This window comes from Cupressus sempervirens, chromosome 6 (genome assembly GCF_028749045.1).
Source record: "Cupressus sempervirens isolate cs-2001-9-10 chromosome 6, ASM2874904v1, whole genome shotgun sequence".
Taxonomy (NCBI): domain Eukaryota; kingdom Viridiplantae; phylum Streptophyta; class Pinopsida; order Cupressales; family Cupressaceae; genus Cupressus; species Cupressus sempervirens.
The window spans coordinates 424,931,324-424,955,977 of NC_143123.1; the positions used below are offsets into that span (position 1 = coordinate 424,931,324).

The following is a 24,654-nucleotide window of genomic DNA, read 5'->3' on the forward strand; positions in this document are numbered from 1 at the left end:
ATAATCTGATTTCCCGTTTTTGTCTATTTAGGATTATATCCATCCCAAGAATCCTCTTGGCTGCCCCTAAATCTTTCATGGCAAAATGAAGAGCCAAATGCTTTTTCAATTCGCTAACAATCCGTACATTAGTTCCGACAACCAACATATCATCAACATAAAGTAAGAGGATGACAAACTCGTCAATAGGAAGCCACTTGTAGTAAACACATGGATCTGATTCACGATGAACAAACTCCTGCTGAGTCATGAAATTATCAAATTTTAAATATTATTGTCTCGAGGCTTGCTTAAGCCCATATAAACTCCATTTCAATCTGCAACACAAGTGTTCTTGACCCTTTAACAAAGCCCTCAGGCTGCTCCTTATATAATTCCTCCTCAATATCACCATGAAAAAACACTTTTTTAATATCAAGTTGCCCAGAGTCAAGATCCCAAGCTGCTGCCATACCCAAAATTGAATGAATGGTTTGCATTTTTACAACTGGTGAAAAAAATTCATTAAAATCAATGTCCTTCAAAAGCCTTTCACCACCAATCTGGTCCTGCATCTTTTTCTTCCTCCATCCTTCTTCTTTTAACTGATAAACCCACTTATTTTTCAAAGCTTTTCGATTTGGTGGAAGAGGAACCAAATTTCAAGTCTGATTTGCTCTCAAGGACTCTAATTCATCATTCATTGCATCCATCCAATGCACTGAGTTAACATCATTACATGCTTGTCTAAAGGTTTGAGGCTCCGCCTGATCAGAACACAAAGAAAATAATAGCTCATAATCATCAAATTTTTGGGGATGTTGTCCTTCCCTTGTTGACCACCGCAGCTGAAAACTTAGTGCAATTTCTGGACTGTGAACTTTACTTTATTTCCAACAGAAAACTCATTACCAATTTCTTGTATTTGACTCACATTCTGCTCTTGTCCAAATTCTTGTTCATTGTGAGGGCCATGTTCATTACCAATGCCCTGTTCCTGTTCATAAACAATAGTGGTTGAATTCTCAACACCAAGAGACCAAAAAGGAGTGTGAGCAAGCTCCGTAGGCTCCATGTGAATTCGGACAGGCAGCGTGGATGAAGTCAATGGCTGCATTTGGACATCAACTTCATCAATTAGTAGGTTGCTAGGTTGTTGCTTGGAACAGGGGAGTATGCTCTATGGCAATGATCTCAGGCAGTGCGTGGCTTGAGGAGCCAGTATGGGGAGTACTAATAGGAGGTGTTGTCATAAGGAGCCGATTGAAAATATTTCAAGGCAGAGGTGCATTATTTGTATTAAATCCCATCTTTCCCAAAGACACTCCAATAGTAGATGGGTGAAATGTGATCCGAGGAACTTACTGTACATAGCTGTCATTGTCAAATAAATCAAATTAAATGGAATCATTTGGAGAAATACTTGTAGTTTGCAAAGCTGAGAAAGACTTATCACTGAATACAACATCCTGACTATGAATCATTTTTATGAGCAATTGGATCCCATAAATGAAAACCGAATTATATTCACCATCCCCCAGAAATATACACCTCTTGGATTTGAAATCCAATTTCGTTATTTGCTCTTGAGGAATGCAAACATAAGCATCACAACCAAACATGTCCAAATGATTTAATGAAACTCACCAAGCCAGCATTCTTTCGGATTATCAAAATCAAGACAAGATGAAGGAGTACAATTGATTAAATAAACAGCTGTATTATATGCCTCTGTCCAAATTTCTTTCTCCAAATCAGCATTGGAGAGCATACACCATGCTCTGTCCAAAATAGTCCGATAGAACCTCTCAACTGCACCATTTTCTTGAGGTGTAAAGGGAACTATTTTAATTCATCGAGTTCCATTATCTGCACAAAAATTATCAAATTTTGAAGAGCAAAACTTGCCACCATAATCTGATAGTAAACATTTAATTTTCTTCCCAATCTGATTTTCAATCATAGCCTTGAAACATTTAAATTTTGAAAACACCTCTGGTTTTTTATTCATCACATATATCCAAACTTTACAAGTGTAATGATCAAGAAAACATCACCGATAGAAGTTAACTTCATAGGACTGAAAACATCAGAGTGCACAAACTCTAATGGAGAGGATTGCTTTTCATGATCCGTCCTCAAGAAGCTAGTCCTATTTTATTTTCCATATAGACAATGCTTGCATAACTCCAAATCGATTGATTTAAGACCTGAAAGCTGATCTAGTTGAAGCCATTGCTTCAAGGCCCTTGTTGGTCATGTGGCTGAGCCTCTTGCACCAAAGTTCAGCTTTACTATTTGTAACGTCCATGGCAAATCCCATTTCACCATTGCACTCTAAAACACATGAACTCGCTAATTTCTTTCCTTTTGCTAGAACCAACAAATCTTTGGCTACTTTCCATGAATCTAAGTCAAAATTAACACTACATCTTTGTGTATAAAGCTGACACACAGAAATCAGATTTCTTTTGAGAGTGGGAACATGCCGGATATCCTTCAAAAGCCATTTACTACCATTCTTCAGTGATAATAGAACAACACCCTTTCCGACAATGTCACATTCTTTGTTATCTCTAAGAAAAACTTGCCCAAACATACCTTCTTGATAATTTGTGAAGGCACTATGACACGGTGTAGCATGAAATGAGGCACCGGAATCAAGAACCCACAAACTTGCATTTGTTCACCAACTGTGAGAACCAAAACTCCATCATCTTTAATAGTTGCAGTATTTACTCCATTATTGATCACTTTATCTTGAGCCTTTTTTTTAATTCCAACATTGCCATATGTCCCGGTTCTCCACAAAACCAGCATGCACCAGTTATATCTCTAGATTTTGATATGTAGATTTTGACCTTCCAATGTTATGTTTGCTGTAATGTCCCCATTTTAGCAGTTGACCAAGTGCGTGTGCGTTAGCCTTGTTCTACATGGTCCCGAGGGCTAACAAAGGGTTTAATGGGATCTTGGAGTGTTTTGGCCTAGTCATTTCCAGTTTGGGCCAAAACGAAGTTGATTTACTCAGTTTCAGGCATACTTACTATCTTTAGTAAGTCGGCAGGACACAGTGCAGGTCAATTTTGGTGATTGGATTCGATACTCCTCGGTGAGAGCTTTCCGATGAGCTATCACTCGCATTATTCGGAGTCCGATTGCTAATACATTTTAATGCCTGATGTTTTATTAAAGTAACGTCTAATTTAATTGTAAAATATTAAAGTGTTACTTTAATATTTATTTTATGGTGATGTGTACCCAAGGGAGACATAAGGGGTATTTTAATATATGTTTTATATTACACATCTTTTATCCCACATTGCCCATATGAGTTGAGCGGACCCGTGGGAATAGAATAAAAGGAAGCATTTGTGGCTTCATTAGACAGGTTGAATATGAGAAGAAATTGGTGTGTGAGTTGCAGCTTTGTTCTTGGCATTTGAGGACGTCTATCCTCTCTTGTAACATTCTAGACGTCATTCCCTTGGGGTTTGGCCTTTGGAATTCTTTCTTATTGGCTTCATTATCAGTCAGTTTAGTTGCATTTCCGGCTACAGGCAGATTTGATATTTTGCTCATATCTTCTTCACTACTTGTCCGACGCTTATGCCGCTTGGAGGGAATGGTATTATGAAGGTAGTGGACTGATTGGAGGACAAAGTATTGTAGCAGCAAGTTCGTAAGCATGGGCTGGAGTATTATGACAATATTTCTGAAGTAATTAGTGAGTTGATAAATCTGCCATGTATTTGGTTTTATGAATTCTGAAAATAACATTTTATTAGCAACAGTTCATTTCCACTTTGCATATTATTGTAGTTTCTTTCTTGTTTATGTTGTATGATACCAATTCCATGCACGAAACACAACAAACAAATAAATGTTTGATTTTCGGAGTTATAAGGGGTTTTAAGAAGTTGAATGCAAACTGTTTGACATAATTCCTTTCAGCAATTTGGTTTAGTTTTTGGGACATCCAGAGGTGCCCATTACATTTGCCTCTTCTTCAACTCGGACCTCTATTCTTAATTCTTACAACTATGAGTGCATTGCCCGAGGAAGATTCTTGATTCTTCCTTCGCATGTCTTCCTTGAGAAGTGTGGCTCGAACCTTGTTAACTGTCAATTTACTTTTGGCAGAAACCGAAGTGCTAACTGCCTTTACCACCCCTTCCCAACTATTCGACAATGAACATAACAATAGTATAGCTTTTATCTCATCATCTCAAGGTATGCCAATTGAAATCAAACTCCTCCCTCTTTCATTTGCAGATTGTATAACTTTCTCATTATGAATACCTTGTTTGATGTTGATGCTATCTCATACAATGAGGATAATTTATCCCACAATTCTTTTGTTGTCTTCTTTGCTGAAACATTGAACACCACATTACTTGAGAGTGATAGAAAAATTGTTGCGCATGCCTTCTGATTGAGTTCGTCCCAGTCATCGTTTGTTAAAGATCCTTTACCCTTAGCTTTTCCAAGCAATGTGGGTGAGAGATCCTGCTTGATAAGAAGTGACTCCATCTGCACTTTTCATAACCCAAAGTTCTGCTCAGAAAACTTCTCGATTTTCCATATGTCCGCCTCATCCATGGCTTTGTGAAATCTTCACTGATTTCCAGAAAATCGAATCGAGCTCTCCCAACTCTGATACATTGTTGAGTTTTAAAAAAAATTGCAAATGAAAGATTGAAGCATAGAACAATAAACAACACACACATAATACTCAGACAAAAATATAAGAAGAATTTATAGTGGTACGTCCAAATCGGACTAGATCTACTCTTCAAGCACACTACTCATTACTATATCAACAATCTAAATCATAGTTCAAAGGAGGAACTGAGCTAATTACAAGATCATCGCAGCTTAACTTGGAAGATGAAAGGATGAAGAAGGTGCCAATATCCATCAGTTACGATGGAATAAAAATAATTGGGCTTGAGCAGCAGTCAGAGCCATTACAGTTATAAGGCATTGGGAATTTTTTATATGTTACTTCTACATGAACAAGTTCAAAGATGATGTCTTACTATTCAATGAAGTGCCCTTTTGAACTCATGACTTCTAACCATTTTACTTGTGCACTATCCACTAAGGGACTTAACAAACACAAATCCCACTTTATAAGGTGTTTGGGATTATTATTTTATGTTGCTTATACATGTGCATGCTCAGTGATGATGTAATACTATTCATTGGAGGGCCCTTTCGAAATTAGGAGCACTACCCATTTTTCTTGTGCATTGCCAATTAAGGTATTTAACTCTTAATAGGGTGAATCTATTTTTCGGAGTATACTACATTATCTTGGACAAAGTTGATACTAAACCATTGACACTATTCACACAAGAAGTTTAATATCACATATATGTAGTTTGATTGGTTTGATCCCCATTTAGCATACAAAGTGTATACAAAATACATGAAATACCAGCAAGATCTACTAAATCATTGAACAAAAATGCTGAATATGTCTCAACGGGAAACTTAGGGTAATATTCAGGAGGATTATTTTGAAAAGACATTGGAATAGGCATTGGATAACTTGTGGAATGAGTTTCCATTTGGAAATGCAACTATTTTTACCAATGTTGATCAAAATTCTGTTTCAAGATAGAAAAAGCCTAAAAACACCAGTTTTTTTGAAATGAATGAAAGAATGAAGGATTTTAATAATGTTCATGAGGCCCAAGCAACCTATGGGACCCGCCTGCTAACAACTAGCCTAATTCAGCTATAGTCCTTTGACTAATTCTTCTCTTCTTCGGTGTATTTTGATGATTAGGTTTGCGGTCTTATTTAGCTGCTTTTCCTCGAAGGGGTGGCCCATACTGTTGTTTTCTAGCATCTCCGAATATTTGGATCTGATGTCGTTGTATGCCGAGCAGTCCATGACAAAGTGATGTTCTATCTCAATTGCCCCCGTGTCATAGAATAGGCATGTCCTATCTTCCCATTCTTCTTTTGGCACTTTCCGTCTACTTGTCTCGCATCTCAATTGATGGGAGCTAGTTCTAAGCTGGGCTATAAGCATTTTGGCCTTCCACTTAATGGTCGTGCCTAGATACCCCTTTTCCTTGTGACATGTGTTGGGTTTAAATTCCTTAATATAGTGTTATTGTTTCCTCCCCATGCGCCTTGTCCACATGATGTTATGAAATCTTTCACGAACAAACTTTTTGATGTCTTCCATACCATCCGGGCAACTATGAATGTTGATGTCCCACTTTTGCATCCATTTATTGTTTTGCTTCATCCATGTATTTTTTCTCCTTCCTAACTTTTCTTCAGTGACTAGCTTAGCCAATGATGATTTCCCATGCTCTGTGTTTTCTTTAAGTAACTTAACAGTCAAACCACTGCAACAACTTCCAAAGGGAAGGCACCTGCTTGAGCTAATAATATCTCGTAAGGTACCGAGGTTTTGATTTTAAGGCTATTGATGATAAGGTGCTTTTGTATTCTTACTACTTGTCTCCATTTCTGATCTGATAGGCTGCTGCCCCAAATTTCACATCCATACAAGATCACCAGAGTGATAAGCAACCCAAATAATATTTTCTTTGTCTTCCCAATCCCAGAGTTCTGCATTTTTGCACTTATTTTGTAAAGAATATAGCGCCTTCCAACCTCCTTGAATCCTTTTGGATCTGCACGTTTTCCAAGTGAGTTTGTTCTGGAAGTCAATTCCCAAGTACTTGTATTCACTCACAATCTCTAAAGAGTTACCCTTAAAGAGAAAAGTGTCTGGGGTCTTTTGTTTCTTTTCAGTGAGAAGATCATAACTTTGGTTTTGCTGGTGTTAACTTCCATACCCACCTCTTGGCAAAAGCTTTCTAATGCCTTCAAGTGCTCTCTCAAACCATTGGCTGTCCTGGTGATAATGATGAGATCATTCGCACATAACAGTAGTTTTATTATATAACTGGTTAGTTGAACCCCCTCGCCACTAGTTCAATCTAATCATTCTTCTAGCTTGTCAATGTAGAGTCCGAACAAGGTTGGGGATAGCGAGCACCCTTGTTTGACCCCAATGTCGCTATCAAGCATTCCGATAGTCTATCCGTTGTTTTGATTTTGGCCTTAACCAACTCATATAATCTGCGTACTGCTAACCTTAGCACCATAGGTACTCCCTACTCTTCCATTCTTTTCCAAAGTTTGTGACGAAATACTGTGTCAAAGGCTTTTTTGAAGTCCACAAAACAACAAAAAGCCTCATCCCCTGGGGTGTCCCATATTTTCTCAACTAAGAGTTGCCTCGTGATCAATAGTGGAGTGTTTCGGTCTAAAGCCCGCTTGTCCCTTTGCTCTTTTTCCCTCTTTTTCAGCCCATTCGCTGATTTTGCGTTCTATCATGCTTCCTGAGAAGAGGATTAATCATGATGGCCCGGTAGTTAGAGGGGTTGTTTGTGTCCCCACTTTTGTAGATCGGGACCACTATACTGGTCATCCAGTTTTGGGGGAAGCCCTCCTCATTGGTGTTGTTAAAGATACAGTTGATATGTGGTGCAAGCAAATCCGCCCCCCATTTTAAATATTCAGCACCTTGTAATGATTTTTAAATTGTAATGGCCCTTGTTTTGGTTTTGGGCTGGTAACATTGGTCAATTCTACAAGTATACAAAGGGGAAATTGTTTTAGATGGTTTGGAGTTTAAAGCTACCATCACCCTTTTGATATTTTTAGAAATCTAATCTAGTTAATGTTAGAAAAAGGTCCTTAGTAGTTAATAGTGACTTTTGCAACATATGATTGAAAGATTTTTGTAAGGAAATATTAGAAATTGAAATACACGTTTTCTAAATCATGTTGATGCGTGGAAAACAATTTGTAATATTAAGGGTGGGTGTTAGAATGTGAGGTTGATAGCTGTCATTGATGTTAACATCCTTTTCTCAACCTCTAGTGCATCGGTACAAAGAAGTTTACCAAGTAACAACGAATTGGCAAATTGATAGCATTTGAGATGAGAAAGTTCAGCAATGATCAGAGCATATTTAAAATAGCTTTCAAAGCAATCAAAGTAGAAGAAGAGCTTGATGGTGATGAAGAAGAAGAGATGGAAGCTAGCTTTGCAAGAATATTGAAGAAAGGTACTGGTAAGTATAAAGTTATGTTACCTATGATATGTTTTAGATGTGGTAAAGTTGGTCATTTGGTTACTAGTTGTCCGAAGAGAGGTCCTAGACAAAAGTTTAAAAGATTCAATAAAAATGCTTATTATGTGAACAAAGATGCTAGTATTTCTGATGATGCGTCAAAAGGTGAAGATTGTTTGTTTTATGCTAAAGAAGATGAGGAAGAGGTCAAGAAATCTAAAATTGATATGTTTGACATTTGTGCTAATATTGATGATATTGAAACTATTTTATATGTTAGAAGGAAAAAGAATGAATGATTTATTGACCATGTTTCTTCTTATCATATGATTAGAGAGAGAATTAAATATGTTTTTCTTAATATGTATGCTCTTGGTCCTGTTAGATTTAGTGATGACAAGGCAACATATATTGTTGGAAAATGATCAAATACTTTTGATTGTAAGAATTACATTGACAATGTTTAATGTGAAGGGTTTGTATCATAATTTGTTGAGTGTGGGAAAAATGTTTGAGAATGGATATGATGCATAATAACTCCTTTGCTACTGATTTAATAAAATGTTTCTATCGTCTATGTTCTTTGGTGCTTAGTAATTTCTAAGAGATGATTGTTTTGATATTGATGTTTTACCGAGTTCTGGTAGACCATTTTTAGTGATAAGTTTGTTTTATGTTGTAACTTAGAGTGCAAGTGTTTGCATAAATATAATAAGTAAAACAAAAATGCAGCTAATATTTCAGTTCCCACATTTTGAACTACCAATGCCAGAAACCAATTTTTCAAGTTCAACTCCATACACAACCCATAAATAATTAACAAACTCAATAGTTTAACATGAACAATGCATCAACCTGTTATTGTAGTTTGTTGTTGAATTATATAACTCCATTTCCTAGGGCAACATACTATCACATAAGGGCTCCACAAGTTGGCACCGACATCAACATAACCAGCAGCTTAATATTACTCATTGGGTGTGACTATGGAAAACTCCTGTTTTGGTGGCATCAAATACTCAATCCTAACAATGTAAAGGATGAATAACAACAATAGATGCTTAGCCACTAATGTCTCGACACCTTATTTTCTAGTTAAATGACAACAAGTTGAGTCTCTATTAAGCAATGACCGAGTAGGTGTGAGCAGCAGCAGTTACATAGTTCCTTCCAGTGTTCTTCCTTGTGCTCGCGTTAGTGACTTCCTCTAGTCTGTGTGCATATAGTATTCATTTTTCAGCTAGAATGCTCCACCTATGACCAAAAATGTGATGCAATTCCAATGATTTCTTCAGTCTACTTTAGTTATAACTGTCTACTGTTGATTTAGTGTTCACGACACTTGTCTAAGGCTCAAGGCCAACACAACATCAATGCCAAAATTGCTAGCAAAAGGGGTTATCATCCCTTTAGCCCTGATTATCTTCTTCCATAATTGTTTTGACAAACTTAGGTCCTCTTTTTTTTTTTCATACTTCCCAAAACATACCCCCAGTCCCAACCCCACCAATGCATATCTATAGCCATCTGTTTCTTTTCTTTTCTAATACCAACATTTTTCCTAAGCATTCTTTTAACTTGACTCTTAATCTCCCTGTAATGAGGTTTTTCGTGTGGAGTTGAGAGGTGTTCTTAACTTTTAATGTTTCTTATTTTTTTCTTTATTTGATTTGTGTGTGAGCCGCTAGGAGCTAAAAGGGGCTGATATTAATCTTTGACTTTTAAGTTTATAAAATGCATCCCTAACCAAAGTTAGAATATTAAATTGGAGCGGTCACTTATATCCTCAACTTTGAACATGAAAAAAACTTGGCAACTAAACTCAGAATTCAATGGATAGGAGCTTGTCAGAAATGGCTTGATGAGGAGCATCACAATATACAGCCCCAGTGGAGACACTTCAGAATCCTTTAGAAGTCCTTAATTAGCCCTCAGGATCGTAATAAGGGCTAACAACTAATCCCCTCGTGTCAGCTCAAGAAGGGGACATACAGTTTCCCCGCTCGAAATTGCTTGTCCTCAAGTAATCTCAATGTTGGATGCTGCAAGATGGCTTCATTCTCCCATGTTGCATCCTCACTCGACAAATCCTTCTACTGCACCAAATACTCGTTGATGGTCCTTTTTCAGAGAATACACTCTACTATCCAAAATAGCCACATAAACTAATACCAAACTCCCCTCATCATCAAGAGGAGGCAACTTTGTTGAGGGTACCACGTTGTGTCCGAATGCCTTTTTGAGGCAAGAGACATGAAAGACATGATGTACCTTACTGCCCTTTGTTAGCTCTAATTCATAAGACACCTCTCCAATCCTCCGTTCACTCTGAAAGGCCCATAATAATGTGGCTTCAACTTCTCTGCTTCACTCCTCTTAAGAGAGGATTGCATATAGGGCTGTAACATGAGGTAAACCATATCTCCCACCTCAAATGATTGGTCCACTCTATGCTGATCTGCATACTTTTTTTGCTGGTTTTGTGCCTTCTGCATGTTTTCCCTCCAAGATTTCATGATATTCTAGTTCTCTTGCAGTAAATCCCGATACCCTGCTATCACTGAAAAGATCTAAGTATCTCAAAGCATCATACCCATAGAGAACCATAAATGGTGTCATCTGGATAGATATGCGATATGTAGTATTATAACAAAACTCACCAAGGTGCATCCACTTAAACCATACCTTCTGCTGCCCTACTATGCAATTGCAGGGATATCCCTTAACCCTTTTCTTCACTATTTCAGCTTGTAGTTGGTTTGAGGGTGGTATCTAGTGCTCAGGGTAAACTTAGTATCATATAACCTTGAAAAGCTCTTGCCAAAAGAGACTCATGAACCTGTTGTCTCGACCATTAATAATAGTTTATGACAACCCATGCAACCTAAATATCTCCTTGAAGAATTGATCGACCGCTTGTATTGTTGTATACGTGGATGCAATAGCAAAGAAGTGTGCAAACTTCTTCAAACGACCCACTACCACATAAATACAATCCCTACCTTGGACTTTAGGTAGGCCTGTGATAATGTCCATTGACAATGCTATCCCACTTCCTCTCTTGAATGGGCAAAGGTTGCAATAACCCACCAGGAAAAGAGCGCTCATGCTTATTGTGCTGGAAAACTGTCTACTCACTCACATGCTGTAATACATCCATTTTGAGCTCTTTCCATATAAAGCACTTTCTCGCTTGTATGTCTTGAAGTATCCCTAATATCCTATCATAGGTGAGTAATGAAAGGCTCTCAAAATCTTCTTCTTAATAGGAAATCTAAGTACCAACCATAATCTGTCCTTGTGCATGATCAAATCATTCACCATCAAATACCCCTCACCTTGTGTAGTACCATCAATGATGCTTATAGCCCACTTGCCCTTTGCATACTTCGCTGCAATCATCTCTCTACAATCATTTGATATGGCCCCTAAGGCACACAAGTGAGTTCTTCGAGACAAAAAACAATGTTTTTCTTCCCTTTGACAAAAACTACCTCAAAGTCATAAGCTTGTAATTAGCTGGTCCATTTTTGTTGTCTATCATTCAAATCTTTCTACCTAGCAAAATGTTTTAGATGGTTATGATCCATTTTTACTGTGAATTTGCTACCCCACCAAGAATTGTTTCAATTTAGCCAATGCATGCATAATGGCTAGCATCTCCTTGTCATAGATACTATAACTCCTCTCGACACCTCTCAGCTCCCTACTCTTAAATGCAATAGGGTGCTTATCATGCATCAAAATTGTGCCAACTCCCTCTCTTGAAGCATCACAATGTACCTCGAACGACTTATTAAAATGTAGAGTGGCTGAAACTGAACAAGTGCTCATCAACTCTTTGAACCTGTCAAAGCATTGTTGCAATCTATTTGTCCACTCAAATGCATCCTTCAAAGTCAAATCTGTGTTAGGAGTTGTTGACTGTGGCTACCCCTTGACAAAACGACGGGAAAACCCGCATAACCCGATCATTTCTCTAAGGTGTGATAGATTTTTGGGTGGCGGCCAATTCACAATAGCCTATATTTTCTCTAGATCCACACAAACACCCTTAACACTAATGATGTGTCCTAGATTTAATAACTCGATCATCCCTAACCTACATTTTGACATTTTAGCATAAAAGGACTATCGCTTTAGGATGCTCAGTACAGTATCAAGGTGTTTTAGATGCTCCTCCCAAGTCCTATTGTAGATTAGAATATCATCAAAGATCCACACTAATCTCCTCTATTGATTCCTGAATACCTTGTTCACGCACGACTGAAAGGTAGCTAGAGTGTTAGTTAACCCAAAAGGCATGACTGAAACTCAAAATGCCCATAATGACACTAGATAATTGTCTTCTCCATGTCATCCTCCCTTACTCAGATCAGATGATAACGCAATCTCAAATCTATTTTGAAAAAATAGCAGGCTCCATGAAGCTCATTAACTAGCTCATCTATATAGGGAATCGGGTATCTATTTGTAATAGTTCTCTTGTTCAACTCCCTATGATCGATTCACATTTGAAAGTCCCATCTTTCTTTTCAACTTATTCCATTGCTGAAGCAATAGAGCTCTTACTAGGCTTGATATGTCTTATCTCAAGCAACTCCTTGATTGTCTTCTCAATCTCATTTTATATATCTTCAGATGCATGTAGGGAGAGTAATAATCACCAGTTTAGCTCCTCTTTTGAGCTCAATCACATGCTCCCTACCTCTATCTAGTGGCCTACCTAATGGTATTGTGTTTGGTCAAAAGCTCCTGTACCTATGGGGGATAATCATGTTTCTACTACACACTCTCCTTTGGCATCACCACCATTCCTTCTGCCCATTGTATTTGGTCATGCTGTACCAACGTCTCCATCCATCTAAGCGACACCACCTTAAGCCCCCATCTGATAGTGCTGTAATTAGCATGTTCAAATTTTACACGTCCATTTTGTCAAGGCTGAAAGTGAACTCATGAAAGTGATTTCATCCAAGTCATGCCAAGAATGCAATCATAGTCCTGCATGTCAACAACAAAAAATTTCCCAACCATATCATACTCTTCTATTTGCTTGCCCTCAAGCAATTAGATCCTTCGGTGCAACTCTGATCTTGAAATGCCAATTTCAATTTGAGATTAGAATGACAATAGATATATTTTATTATTTTTTAAAATTATAATATTCCATTTAAAACATGAAGAATAATTCATAAAGAAGAACTTACCTTGATATATTGTCCTCGCTATGTATTGCCTTCTTCCATGGTGAGTCATAATGAATAAACCTTCTATTACCGGATTCGTCCCTTGCTTTGCGTGGGTCTGTATTTGCATTCGGGTTTGCTACGAGTCTGGGCAGGGTCCTTATTTCAGACTGTGGGTTCGCCCAGGTTCATGCTAGAGCGAACCCGGGGCAGTAAGGTCCAAAATGTGAAATAAAACAACTTGAAAGATTGGTTTTTAAAATATTTTTTTTGTGTAACCCTAAAGGGAACTTAATAAAAAATATTTCACTCATCTAATCTCTCATATTGAGGAAGAGGAAGATGATATAGTAGCATTTGGGACTAGTGGAACCGGTTTGGTTCCAATGATGAGGATCTGGATATAGTTGCAGCCAGGGATGAAGTCAGTGATCCCTCATTTTTTGATAACCCACTTGACCCTTGAAGGGCATTTGATACCATGATCATTGATAAACTACTAAACACTTTGTCATTTATCATTATGTTTTAAACTTTATTATTTGATGAACAAGTCTATGTTTTGCAATTTCATTTCGCAATTTATTAATTCAATGTATGATTTTCTTTACAATCATGAAGATAGATTAATGAGTATTTAATGTTTATCCTTGAGATTTGGCATTGATCAATGATCAAGCAACATAAATTCATACTGTGAAATGACTTAGTTTTGCAATTATGCACGTTTCTCTTATTTTTTTGTATTTATATATAAATATTTCCACTCATGAACCCAAATGAGTTTTTTTTTTTGCTCGAACCAATGAACCCGAACTCAAATCCATCCCCAAAAGCAAATCAACAACTTAGAGTAAACCATATAATTTCTTGAAGAGACTATATCTCGTTCAAGACCTCTAAAGTTATAATCTTTGCTTTGTAGTGGGTGCAGTAGCAGCTCTCCTGTAACCACAATGTAGCAGGGTGTCCTAGTAGTGGTTCTCCCTTAACTACCACTGTAGTAGAGTGCTCTTAGTGGTTCTCCATCAAACTACTTCTGCAATAGGGTGCCCTTAGCAGTTCTCTCTCATTTACAACCTAGTAAGGTATCCTTATAGAAGTTCTCCCTTAACTGTTGCTACAATGGGGTGCCCTTCACGATTCTCCCTTAATTGCAGCCCAGGTCTCTTCTGCTACAGGGTGTCCTAGCGGTTCACCCTTAATCATAGAGTAGTAGGGTGTCCTTGTAGTAGTTCCTCGCAATTCTCTCTTCATTGCAGCTTGGGTCTCTTCTGCAATAGGATGCCCTTGAAGTTCTCCCTTAATCACAAAGCGGTAGGGTACCCTTATTGTGGTTCTCCCTATCATACTACTGTAATAGGGTGCCCTCATAATTCTCCCTTAATTGCAGCCTTGGGAGGGCGCTAACAAATAGGTTGCCTTTAGCGGTTCTCCCTTAATTGTCACTCTTTCCCTTTATATCTTTAAATCAAAATAAATTTATAAAGTATATATATTTATACATTAGCAATTTTTTTGATTGTTGGCATAGCCATGGTGAATCTCTTCAAACTCCATTTCTTTTTTCAATTCCATACAAGGTATCACTATCTTGTGCTTTCAATTACTATTGTATCTTTAGTTTCAAAGTAAACCTTCATAATTCCTTTTCTTGTTGTATACCCTACAGGATGGCAAGATCATGCTTGGATACAGCTGTAATGTCCCATGTCCCACAAGCTAGGAATATTGGGATAATGTTCTCAAATAGTCAATTATGAAAACTTCTTTTATTAGAGGCCTTGTTCACAATGGTAGACTATGTACAATTAGATGGTCAGTTATACTAGCATAGATTTCTACCTTCGGTCTGATATATGCTTTTGATGTAATGTAATGAATTATTAATATATATGATCATTCCTTAGATATGAATAAGTATTGTTTAATAGTAGTTCCATTGAAACTCTAAGGTGAATCTCAATAAATGGAGGTCTAATGTTATAAACAAAAAGACCACAATGTCAAAATAGTATATGAATTAATTTCTGTAGAAAATGTAAAATTAACCCCTTATTGACTGATGTTCTTGTATGAAGACTTGTAACTTTGCAATTGAATGTTCATGGATGGATTTACAAGAACTGGAGATTTTATCTGTTGGCCTTATTCTCTCAATGGGGATACTTATCTAATAAGAAGTAATGATTAATTGGGTCACTGCCTTTGTTATTATGTCAAATTTATTATTTCCCTATAACTGGGTGTTGCGTATTGCAATTTTACCGATCCTATTTGGTCGCTGTCAATATTATTTATTAAATTTCCATTCTTTTCTTTGATATATGCGCCGATGGCTACATGTCATCTTTATATTACACTCTAAGATAATGATAGGGACTAATTTGATGTATTGTTCTCTACAATGGTAAGTAAATTATTGATCTGAATGTCCTTTGGTGTTTCCGCTGGATTAATATAAATTATATCTCTCTTATATTGATCGCCATATACCTTCGACACTGATGTTTCAATTGTTTGTTGTGTCATTTATCACTCAAAACTATTTCTTTGTGTATTTCCATGTTTTGACCTGTGAGTCCTCCTCCAGTTATTATTGATCTACTCTAGATGAGATATGTCTTGCTTTCGATCTTCTTGTATATGCAATCAACTTGCCTCCACATGTATTTGGTCTGCTCTCAAATTATATGGATTCACATAGATATTGATGTTCTCTTTATCGCTGATCGTATTCATTGCTCGTACATTTTTCTTTCCTTCTCAGATGCTGCTACTAGTCTATTATGCATCTTTTTAAGTCTCTTTTTTCCTTCTTTGTCACTGGTTGAAGAGTTATAGCAATTGGTTTCTATTCTCCAAGCTCACATGTTATTGTGCAGAGTAGATGAGGTTTCTGTATATTTGATATGTTTGATGACATTCTTTGGTTAAAACAAAACTCCAGTCCAAGCATATGTCTCTTTCTCAATCGATAGGGTTATATATGATATATAGGGCTCTGCCAATATATGTCAGTTCTTTACAGTAGGAATGCATTCGTCATCTTCATAATCCTTGAGCATCAATAATATATATAGAATGTTCTGTGATTTATATGCTCCACTTATTAACATTTCTCTGTACTCTTGTTGACGTATTTCCGATCTTCTTGTCTATTTCTCCTTGTTATATGTTGCAGACTTAATACTCTTCTATATTAACCATTTTTCCTCTGGTTAAGCATTTACGATAGTATTAAGGTATCCAGGAGAATAGAAGTGACTGATGCCTTTCTTGACTCCATTCCTGTTGCGGTTTATTCCCAGTCTGGGTTATGTCCCTTCCAAATTCCCTGTTTGATGAGAATTGTTGAGCCTGTGTAAGCATTTGCGCCTTTGATCTATCTTCCCCTCATCTTCCTTGTTTGCTGCTTGAATCCATATGTCCTTTCCCATCCTCCCTGTGATTACCGTTCTGTTAATTCATATATATCCCTGCTCATTGATCCACCGTGTCTTATCTTACACAACTCTTAGACAATTAAGTTGGTCTCCAACTTAGTCGATAATTTGGTCTTCAATCATCTTCTCAAGTTTGTAAATAATATATTTATCATCTGATTTATAATATGTTGAGATTTGTTTTGAATTCATTTAATATATATGTAATGTAATTAGTTTCAAATAATATTATTAACATTATAATATGATAATGATATATTCAATGTTTAATTATTTGTTTTGATATTATATCCATATTAATTATGATCATATTATTGTTTAATAATAAGGCATAATTATAATATATTGTTTATATAAATCTTACCAATATATTAATTTATTTGACTATTAGTTTATTATTATTATTTTTATTTATTAGTAAATTCCATTGTAGGAAAATAGGTGACATGACAGGTGTGTGGGGTACAAGGTGTATGGACTCTAAAAGGAACTTTCCTTAATGTATAAAATTTGATCTATAAAGATTTCATTAATTGGTTTCCTAGATGACATTATCTACCTTCCACTTGTGGTTTTGTTGAGTTCTATGTTGATATAAAGCAGAATCCATTTTTTTAACAATCACATTTAACACTATTTTGCAGATTAAAAGGGAAATATCCATAATGAAGCTTGTGAGGCACCCCAACATTGTCCGTTTGAATGAGGTAAATTGATAAATACTTGAATGCACTTATTTTTTGTAGCTTCAATTGACATTTTAATAGTTTATAATTGTTTTCAGCTATTTTCATTTGCCATATTTTAATAAGGGTTTATTGTTTTATATTTATAATTTTAGGTTGTATGATATAGATTGTATTTCTTACTACAGGACATCTTGTGATTGTGCAGGTTTTGGCTAGTCAGGCAAAGATCTATATTGTGTTGGAGTTTGTTACGGGAGGTGAATTGTTTGATAAAATTGTAAGTCATTTTTTCATTTTTGGATGGGCTCTTTGCACGAAGCTTAAATCTGACATTTAATCTTCTTATGCATATTGTCTGTTTTATTAAAACAAATACCTCTAAAATCAGAACACTGTATGTGCATGAAGCTGCTTGAGAGGTTGTTATTATCTTCCTTGAATTAAAATATTAATTGCAATATCAGTGCATCAGAAGAACAATTGCTACTGTTGAACTCAAAGCATTGCTCTAGAGTAGTACAGATGCCTACAAGGGAAAATTTTGGGTTTTCTTGTCTTTATTACTAGATTTAGTGAGGTGCTTTTGCAACCACTTTCTATAAGAATCCTTTTACCTGGAAATTGGATAAATGTACCACTTTTTTAGTTTCTGTCAATTTTTAAACCAAGATAGGAGCTAACTTTTTATTGAGTTTGCTGAGTCTGTCTGATAGAATCTACTGAAGACTAGTCCAGTCACAAGTTATTAATAGATATTCTTCAAGAGTATTTAACAGGTGTAGTTTGGTAATCATGATCAACTTAACTTTTTGTCATGGTGACATTATATTCATTCGTTCATTATGAACCAAAGTGCAGGTCGTAGCAGCATGTTGGGGTGACAGTGAAATCCTCAACACCAAAAATATATAATCAAGTTGCTATCATGAAATCATCAATCTTCTATTGGGTTCGTTGTAGTAAAAATAGTAGCATAATTTTTGACAAAACCCAAAACATCATGTGCCATATGATTCAATAATCAAAGAAACCGAGCATAATAATATTACCATAAAAAGTAACATCACAGTTACCCACAGCAGTTCTTAAAGTCACATTTTACATCTTCACCAAAGTGCAGGTCATAACATCATGTTGGATAGACAAGTGGAATCCTTATCACCAAAAGTATATAATTAAGTTGCTATCATGAAAATGTCAATCTTCTATTGTGTTAATAGTAGTAAAAATGGTATCATAATTCTTTACAAAACCCAAAACATCAGTACGTAGTACCATATGATTCAATAATCAAAGAAACTGAGCATTATATGTCTTCATAACAAAGTAAAACAATAGTTACCTACAGCAGTTCTTAAAGTCACATTTTCCATCTTTACCTCAATGATCTGTTTCAAAATCAAGTTCTTTTAATGATCTTAACAAGACACGCATCATTATTAACTTTCTCATAAGAAATTCATCTGCAATTTAAACGTAAATTTTGCAACAGGAAGCTGTAGATGGGGAGAAAGTGTCATCAGAGTGCTTTACCACTCAAGCAAGAAGTCTTATGGAATTTGTACAGTCCCTACACTTTGGGAGGAAGCAGCAGATAGGGAGAGCCAACAAAGTAAAAATAAAGAATGTGTAAGCATCATCACAATGTGCAAGAAGTCTTATGAAATTTGTACTGGCCGTACGCTTTGTGAGGGCAGAAGATAGGAGAGCCAACAAAGTAAAAATAAAGAATGTGCAAGCGTCATCACATTGTGATATAGCTATCAGGATTCAACTATGTAGTTATTGAGTCAAACTCATTGACCCATTTTTCATGAGCACAAGTTCATAAAAACCCATCCCTCATGAGAATGAATGGAACACTCAACACTCATTGCATCTAGGTGATGCTCACTGAGGTGCAGCATGAGGACTTATTGGGAGCTCACCCATCCCAATACTACTCTAGCTCAAAAACACTTAATTAAGGAGTTTCCTCCAAGGTTAAGCCCACTTTGTTTGCAATCCTACTTGACAACACTTGCTAAAGGTTTTGTGATTGGGGAGTTGATAATGGATGCTTGGAAACATAAAGAACAATTGCATGATCGATATGCAATTTTAAAGGAGTTAAAGTGGTAACTGAAAAAAGAAAAGAATAGTGAAATAGATGTCAATGAAAATAAAGATCAAAAGAAAACAAACATTTTGAAATATTGAAATAGATGTCAACAAAAACAAAGATCAATTATATATATATTTTTGAATAATCTCTTTATAATTTAAGTCTCAACAATTTAGTTTGGCTATATAGGAACTTGGTCTAGGTCTGGTACGAACTACGTCCGAGTCCGTGCACACATGTGGTTTGATGCAGTTTGAACTTAGTTTAAACCCGTGTGAACCGACCAATATTTGATCAGACAAAATTTGACCCCGACCGGAAAAGTGACAAACAAGTCATATTCTCTTGCAAATTTTATGCAATTGTGAGATTCGTAACTCTAGAAAGGTGTTTTAAACTGACTTGCATTGGGTTTTATGGCTCACATGGTATGTAAATAGATTGTTTTCTATTGAAGTGGAGCAAATAGGTGGTTGAGCAAGAGTGAGTTCGAAGATTGATTTTTGAATCTTCGTCAAGTGTTTGTGTTTCAGTCCTACACCTTTGCAAGCTTCTAATTGGTGAAAGAGGTATGTTATTTTGTTAATTTGATTTTGTTTTTGTTTAAGATTCTCCTTTTGTCATTTCTCTTTAATTTTCCATAAGATTTACCTATTTTTTTCTAGTCTCTTATTTTTATTTTGAATGTGTATAATATTCTTGCCATTAGAACTACAATGACATCTATCTCTTATTCTCTGAGCAATAATGAACAACAAAGAATAAATCCAGAAATTTGTTTCTCCTTTATGGAAGTATGTTGATATTATAAGACCCCTTCCAAGAGATGGTGGATTCAATTGAAAATGTTAGGGTTGTGATGTAGAAGGCAATACTTATATTATCAGGTGGTAGGCCATTTTTGTGGATACTTAGGAAAAGGTGTCATGAATGCCTTAGAAAAAACGGAGCACCCATACCAAATGAAATAGTCTTAGTTGCCGATTCGTGACACGAATCCGATTCAGGCACGTGAATCAGATCCGTGGATTTGGGATTTTTTTTTTTTTCCCAATTATGATTCGTGGAGGATTCGTGCATATATATATATATATATATATATATATATATATATATATGCATTATATATACTAAAAAATAAGAGAAATATACATAATTCTAAAACTAAATCATTTCATAGTATGAATCTAGTATACTTGATCAATGACATTGATAATTAATCTATTTCCACGATTATAAAGAAAATCAACACATTCACATTGAATTACTGAAAGTGAAAGTTTGTAACATTCAAAATATATATCATTAAACTTAAAGTTTATAACATGATTTACTCATAAAAGAGTCAAGAGTCAACACTAAAGTTTTTTATTTAATCATCAAATGAATTTTCAAGAAAATCCGCATCAGAGGGGTACTGGTGAGCTGCAAGTGCTGCATCTGTATCAGTAGAGGAACCCAAACCACTAGTAGTAGAGGGGATTGTTAACTCATAATCCTCCTCCTCATCATCCACATCAATCAAAGTGGATCTAGCAAGATCTCGGATGGTCATATCTAAATCAGGAGTCTCGGGTGCTACATCCCAAAGCTTTTCAGGCCCCTTCTTGTACTTAGGATCCTTTCGTGACAACAAGCGCAAATTGTTGTGAATGAACACAAGGTCTTCTGATTATTTTGGAGCCAACCGGTTGTGTTTGATTGAGTGGATAAAGGAGTAAGTACTCCAATTCCGCTCAGCGGCAGAAGAGCTGGCAACCACAAGAGAAATTAAAAATTATCAATACAACAATCAAGATAAATAAATTAAATAATAAATTCAAGGAATTGAGAATGTTAACCTTAAGCTTAATTTTACAAACTTACTTGGGATTGGACCTTTATGGCAAGAGGTTGGAGGTACGTAAAGGCTTGCCCATGAAGGTACCACCATTTGATGGCACCCATCCTGCTTTGGTCTGCTATGGCAATAGGGTCGAAATCTTCACCTGAGTTGAAAGCAACAAATTCACTCCTCACAATTGCCCCAATCTTTGGATCTTGGAATATCTTAGCTAGTGCCCTCTTATACCCATCTGTAGCCTCTGCATCTCTAAATGGTGGCACTCTACCTGGAAGGCGAAGTACATCTACACTATAGTACCTGGGGATAACAAAAGACAATTGAACACTATCAAATATCAATAGCACAAACATTGGATAAAATAAGCACAAACATTTGATAAGAACTACAGTACCTCGGGGATAGAGCATATGCAAGGAGGTGCAAAGGTGTGGTCATCTTGTTCCATCGATGATGAACAATTTTTTCCACCTTTTTGTAAAGGGTGTCCTCAGGATCATTCTCCCTCCTCTGTATGACCTAAGATATGAAATATGAATAATAATTATAATTAGTGAATATGTCAATTTAAACTTTAGAATCTAGATATCTCTCAAATAAAAAATTGTTGTAAAAGAGCGTAAAACTTACCATTTTAATTTTTTCCAGCATACTATCCATGGAATCATAAATATCCCCAAGGCATGGCTCATCACTATCTGCGAAGCGAAGCATTGCTATTATTGGATCGGTGATTTCCAACACATAACTCACAAGACCCCACCAATCCTCATCTAGTATCATTCTTCTCACATTTAAAGCCCTTGCTGTATTGGAATTCTTCCAAATGCCCCATTGGGGGCTAATGACCATATGCTTCAATGCTTCTTTTACCTTTACAAGTCGTCTCAAGACGATTGTGTGAGAGGCAAAGCGGGTTTCAGCAACCTAAGAACATGTTAAAACTCAAGTTAGTAAAACATATAAAAATTAAAACATGTTAATGTAAACAACAACAAAAATTAATAATTGTGGAATCCAATAATATTCAATTATATATTAAATATAAAAATTTACCTTCAATAACTCCAAGTCCGAGAAACTCCTAAAAATTGCTTGTGACATGTGGTGATTTGTCACAAACATTTGAATCTCTTCAGCTTCCTCATATATCCTTTTCACCCAATCTATTTCGGTGCCAATTGCTTTCATCACTAAATTGAGAGAGTGGACGGTGCATGGTGTCCAAAAGATATGATCATATCTAGACTCTACAATTATCCCTGCAGCCCTGCAAACTTTTGCATTGTCCGTGACCACTTGGACAACATTATCAGGACCCACTGACTCTATGGCATCAATGAGAATGCGTGAAATAAATTCTGCATCTTTCACTTGCCCTTCACAATCAACTGCCTTCAAGAACATTGCCCCCTTAGGGCATACAACAATAACATTGATCAATGGACGATTTCTACAATCTTTCCAACCATTCGAAATAATAGACACACCCGATTGAACCCAAAAATCTCTTATTGGTTGAAGTTGAGCCTCTACATTTTTCCTCTCATCATGTAATATGGTAGTGCGCAACTTCTCATAACCAGGCGGTTTGTAACCATGGGGTGCATCATTTATTGCTTCCACCATCTCCCTAAAATAAGGTGATCTAGCAAAATTAAATGAAACACCATTTGCAATTAAACAACGTCCAATTTTGTGATCAGAAATGTCTCTCTTTTCAATTTGGAATGCCCTATCTAGTGGGCCTCTCTTGCGGGTGAGTGGAGATGGGTCTTCATCTTCATCATTTGTAGTTGGCATAGGCAAAAAAGGATGTGTTCTTGTGTTTGTTTGATCAGATGATGGTGTTGGTATATTTGTTTTTTTGGAAGCACCACGTTTTGCTTTTGCAACTGCTCTATCAGCATCATCTTGCTCTTTTGCTAATGCTGCTATTTGTGTAGCTGGTAATCCCTTCTTATCACTACCTTGACACATGTGAATTCCTTCACCCGCAGGGCTCAAAAAATGTAGTTTCACTCGGGAATAAGAGCTTCTATGTTGTATGTTGCAAAAATTACATTTCCATATGTATGCCCCACCCCTAGGACACTGTGCAACTCTTGTTGTGTGTCTCCATAAAGGAGACCCCTTATCAATTTTGAAGCTTGGTGATGCAGCCCCACCCCCACCCACTGAGCCTTGACTACTCATTGTTCTATTCTTGCAATCTAGAAAAAAAAAGTGAAAGAAAACCATGCTTCACACGCACAAAAACTTGAAAATTTGGAAAACTAAAAATAAATCAATAATCTATGAAAGAATTCAAGAATATGGTTGAAATGCATACCTTAAACACTTCTTGCAAGGTATTTGAAGCTCCACAACCAATCTCCTTCGAATCCAAGCACTTCACTTCAAACTAACAAGTATGAGAGAGCAAAATAGAGAGCAAATGAACTTGCATTGTAACTTAGAGGGTCGTTTTTAGGGTTTAGGGCCTTTAGGACAAAAAAAAACATTAAAAAATGATAATGGGCCCACGTTTTTGCAAGTTCCTCTTGTCATTGCCACGGATTCATGCAGATCCGCGCGTGGATCCTTGAGGATCCGGGCAGGATTCGTAATCCTGCCCGGATCCTCACGGATCCATACGTGGATCCGGATCCGAATCGGACCCAAGTCCGGATCCGGCCATTTCCAGGCGAATCCGGTAACTAAGGAAATAGTATTTAAATATCTCACGGAGCATGAGGAAGCAAAAGAAAGAGAAATACGTAGATAGAATTTGCCCACTAAAAAAAGCAAAGGGAATGCAACCATCACCTTCAAATATTGTGATAGAAGATCACCTCTCTTACACTACTACAACTTTGCTAGAAACTAAAACTTGTTGGTAAACAAATTTGGCATCGTAAATCTTTCTTTAGATGACCCTATTAGCTTTCTGAGCTGTGACAATTGTGTCAACAATTGGAGAGATTGTTATAAACAATGATCTGTCACAACCTTCCTCTGCAATTGAGATGCACATCTCCCTTGTATGAAGAGAGTATTTAAGATTTCAGTGTACTTTTCACCTGAAAGTACAAAAATGAGATAGAACAACACCAAAGAAAGTAAGAGCATAAATCCCAATAGTAGGCATATGGATACTAATTAAGATTCACAAATGGTAATGATTATGAAGGTGTTTAAGAAAAAATGAAATGATGACAAAACAAAAACAACGAACCTTGACATACAAAAAGATAAACTATTCTAATACAATCACATCAAGATACCAAGAAATGAACGCATTTTGTCAA

At 36.4% G+C, this 24,654-nt stretch overlaps 1 protein-coding gene across 3 annotated transcripts in view; it reads left to right on the plus strand.

Moving 5' to 3' along the window:
* LOC149552863 (CBL-interacting serine/threonine-protein kinase 24-like) overlaps positions 1-24,654 on the plus strand; it is a 127,596-nt gene that overhangs the window by 18,949 nt on the left and 83,993 nt on the right. For all 3 annotated transcript variants that reach the window (XM_089788392.1, XM_089788394.1, XM_089788393.1), the window contains exons 2-3: positions 17,373-17,435; positions 17,623-17,694. In XM_089788392.1, coding sequence (XP_089644518.1) covers positions 17,373-17,435; positions 17,623-17,694 — 135 coding nt within the window. The remainder of the gene's footprint in view (positions 1-17,372; positions 17,436-17,622; positions 17,695-24,654) is intronic.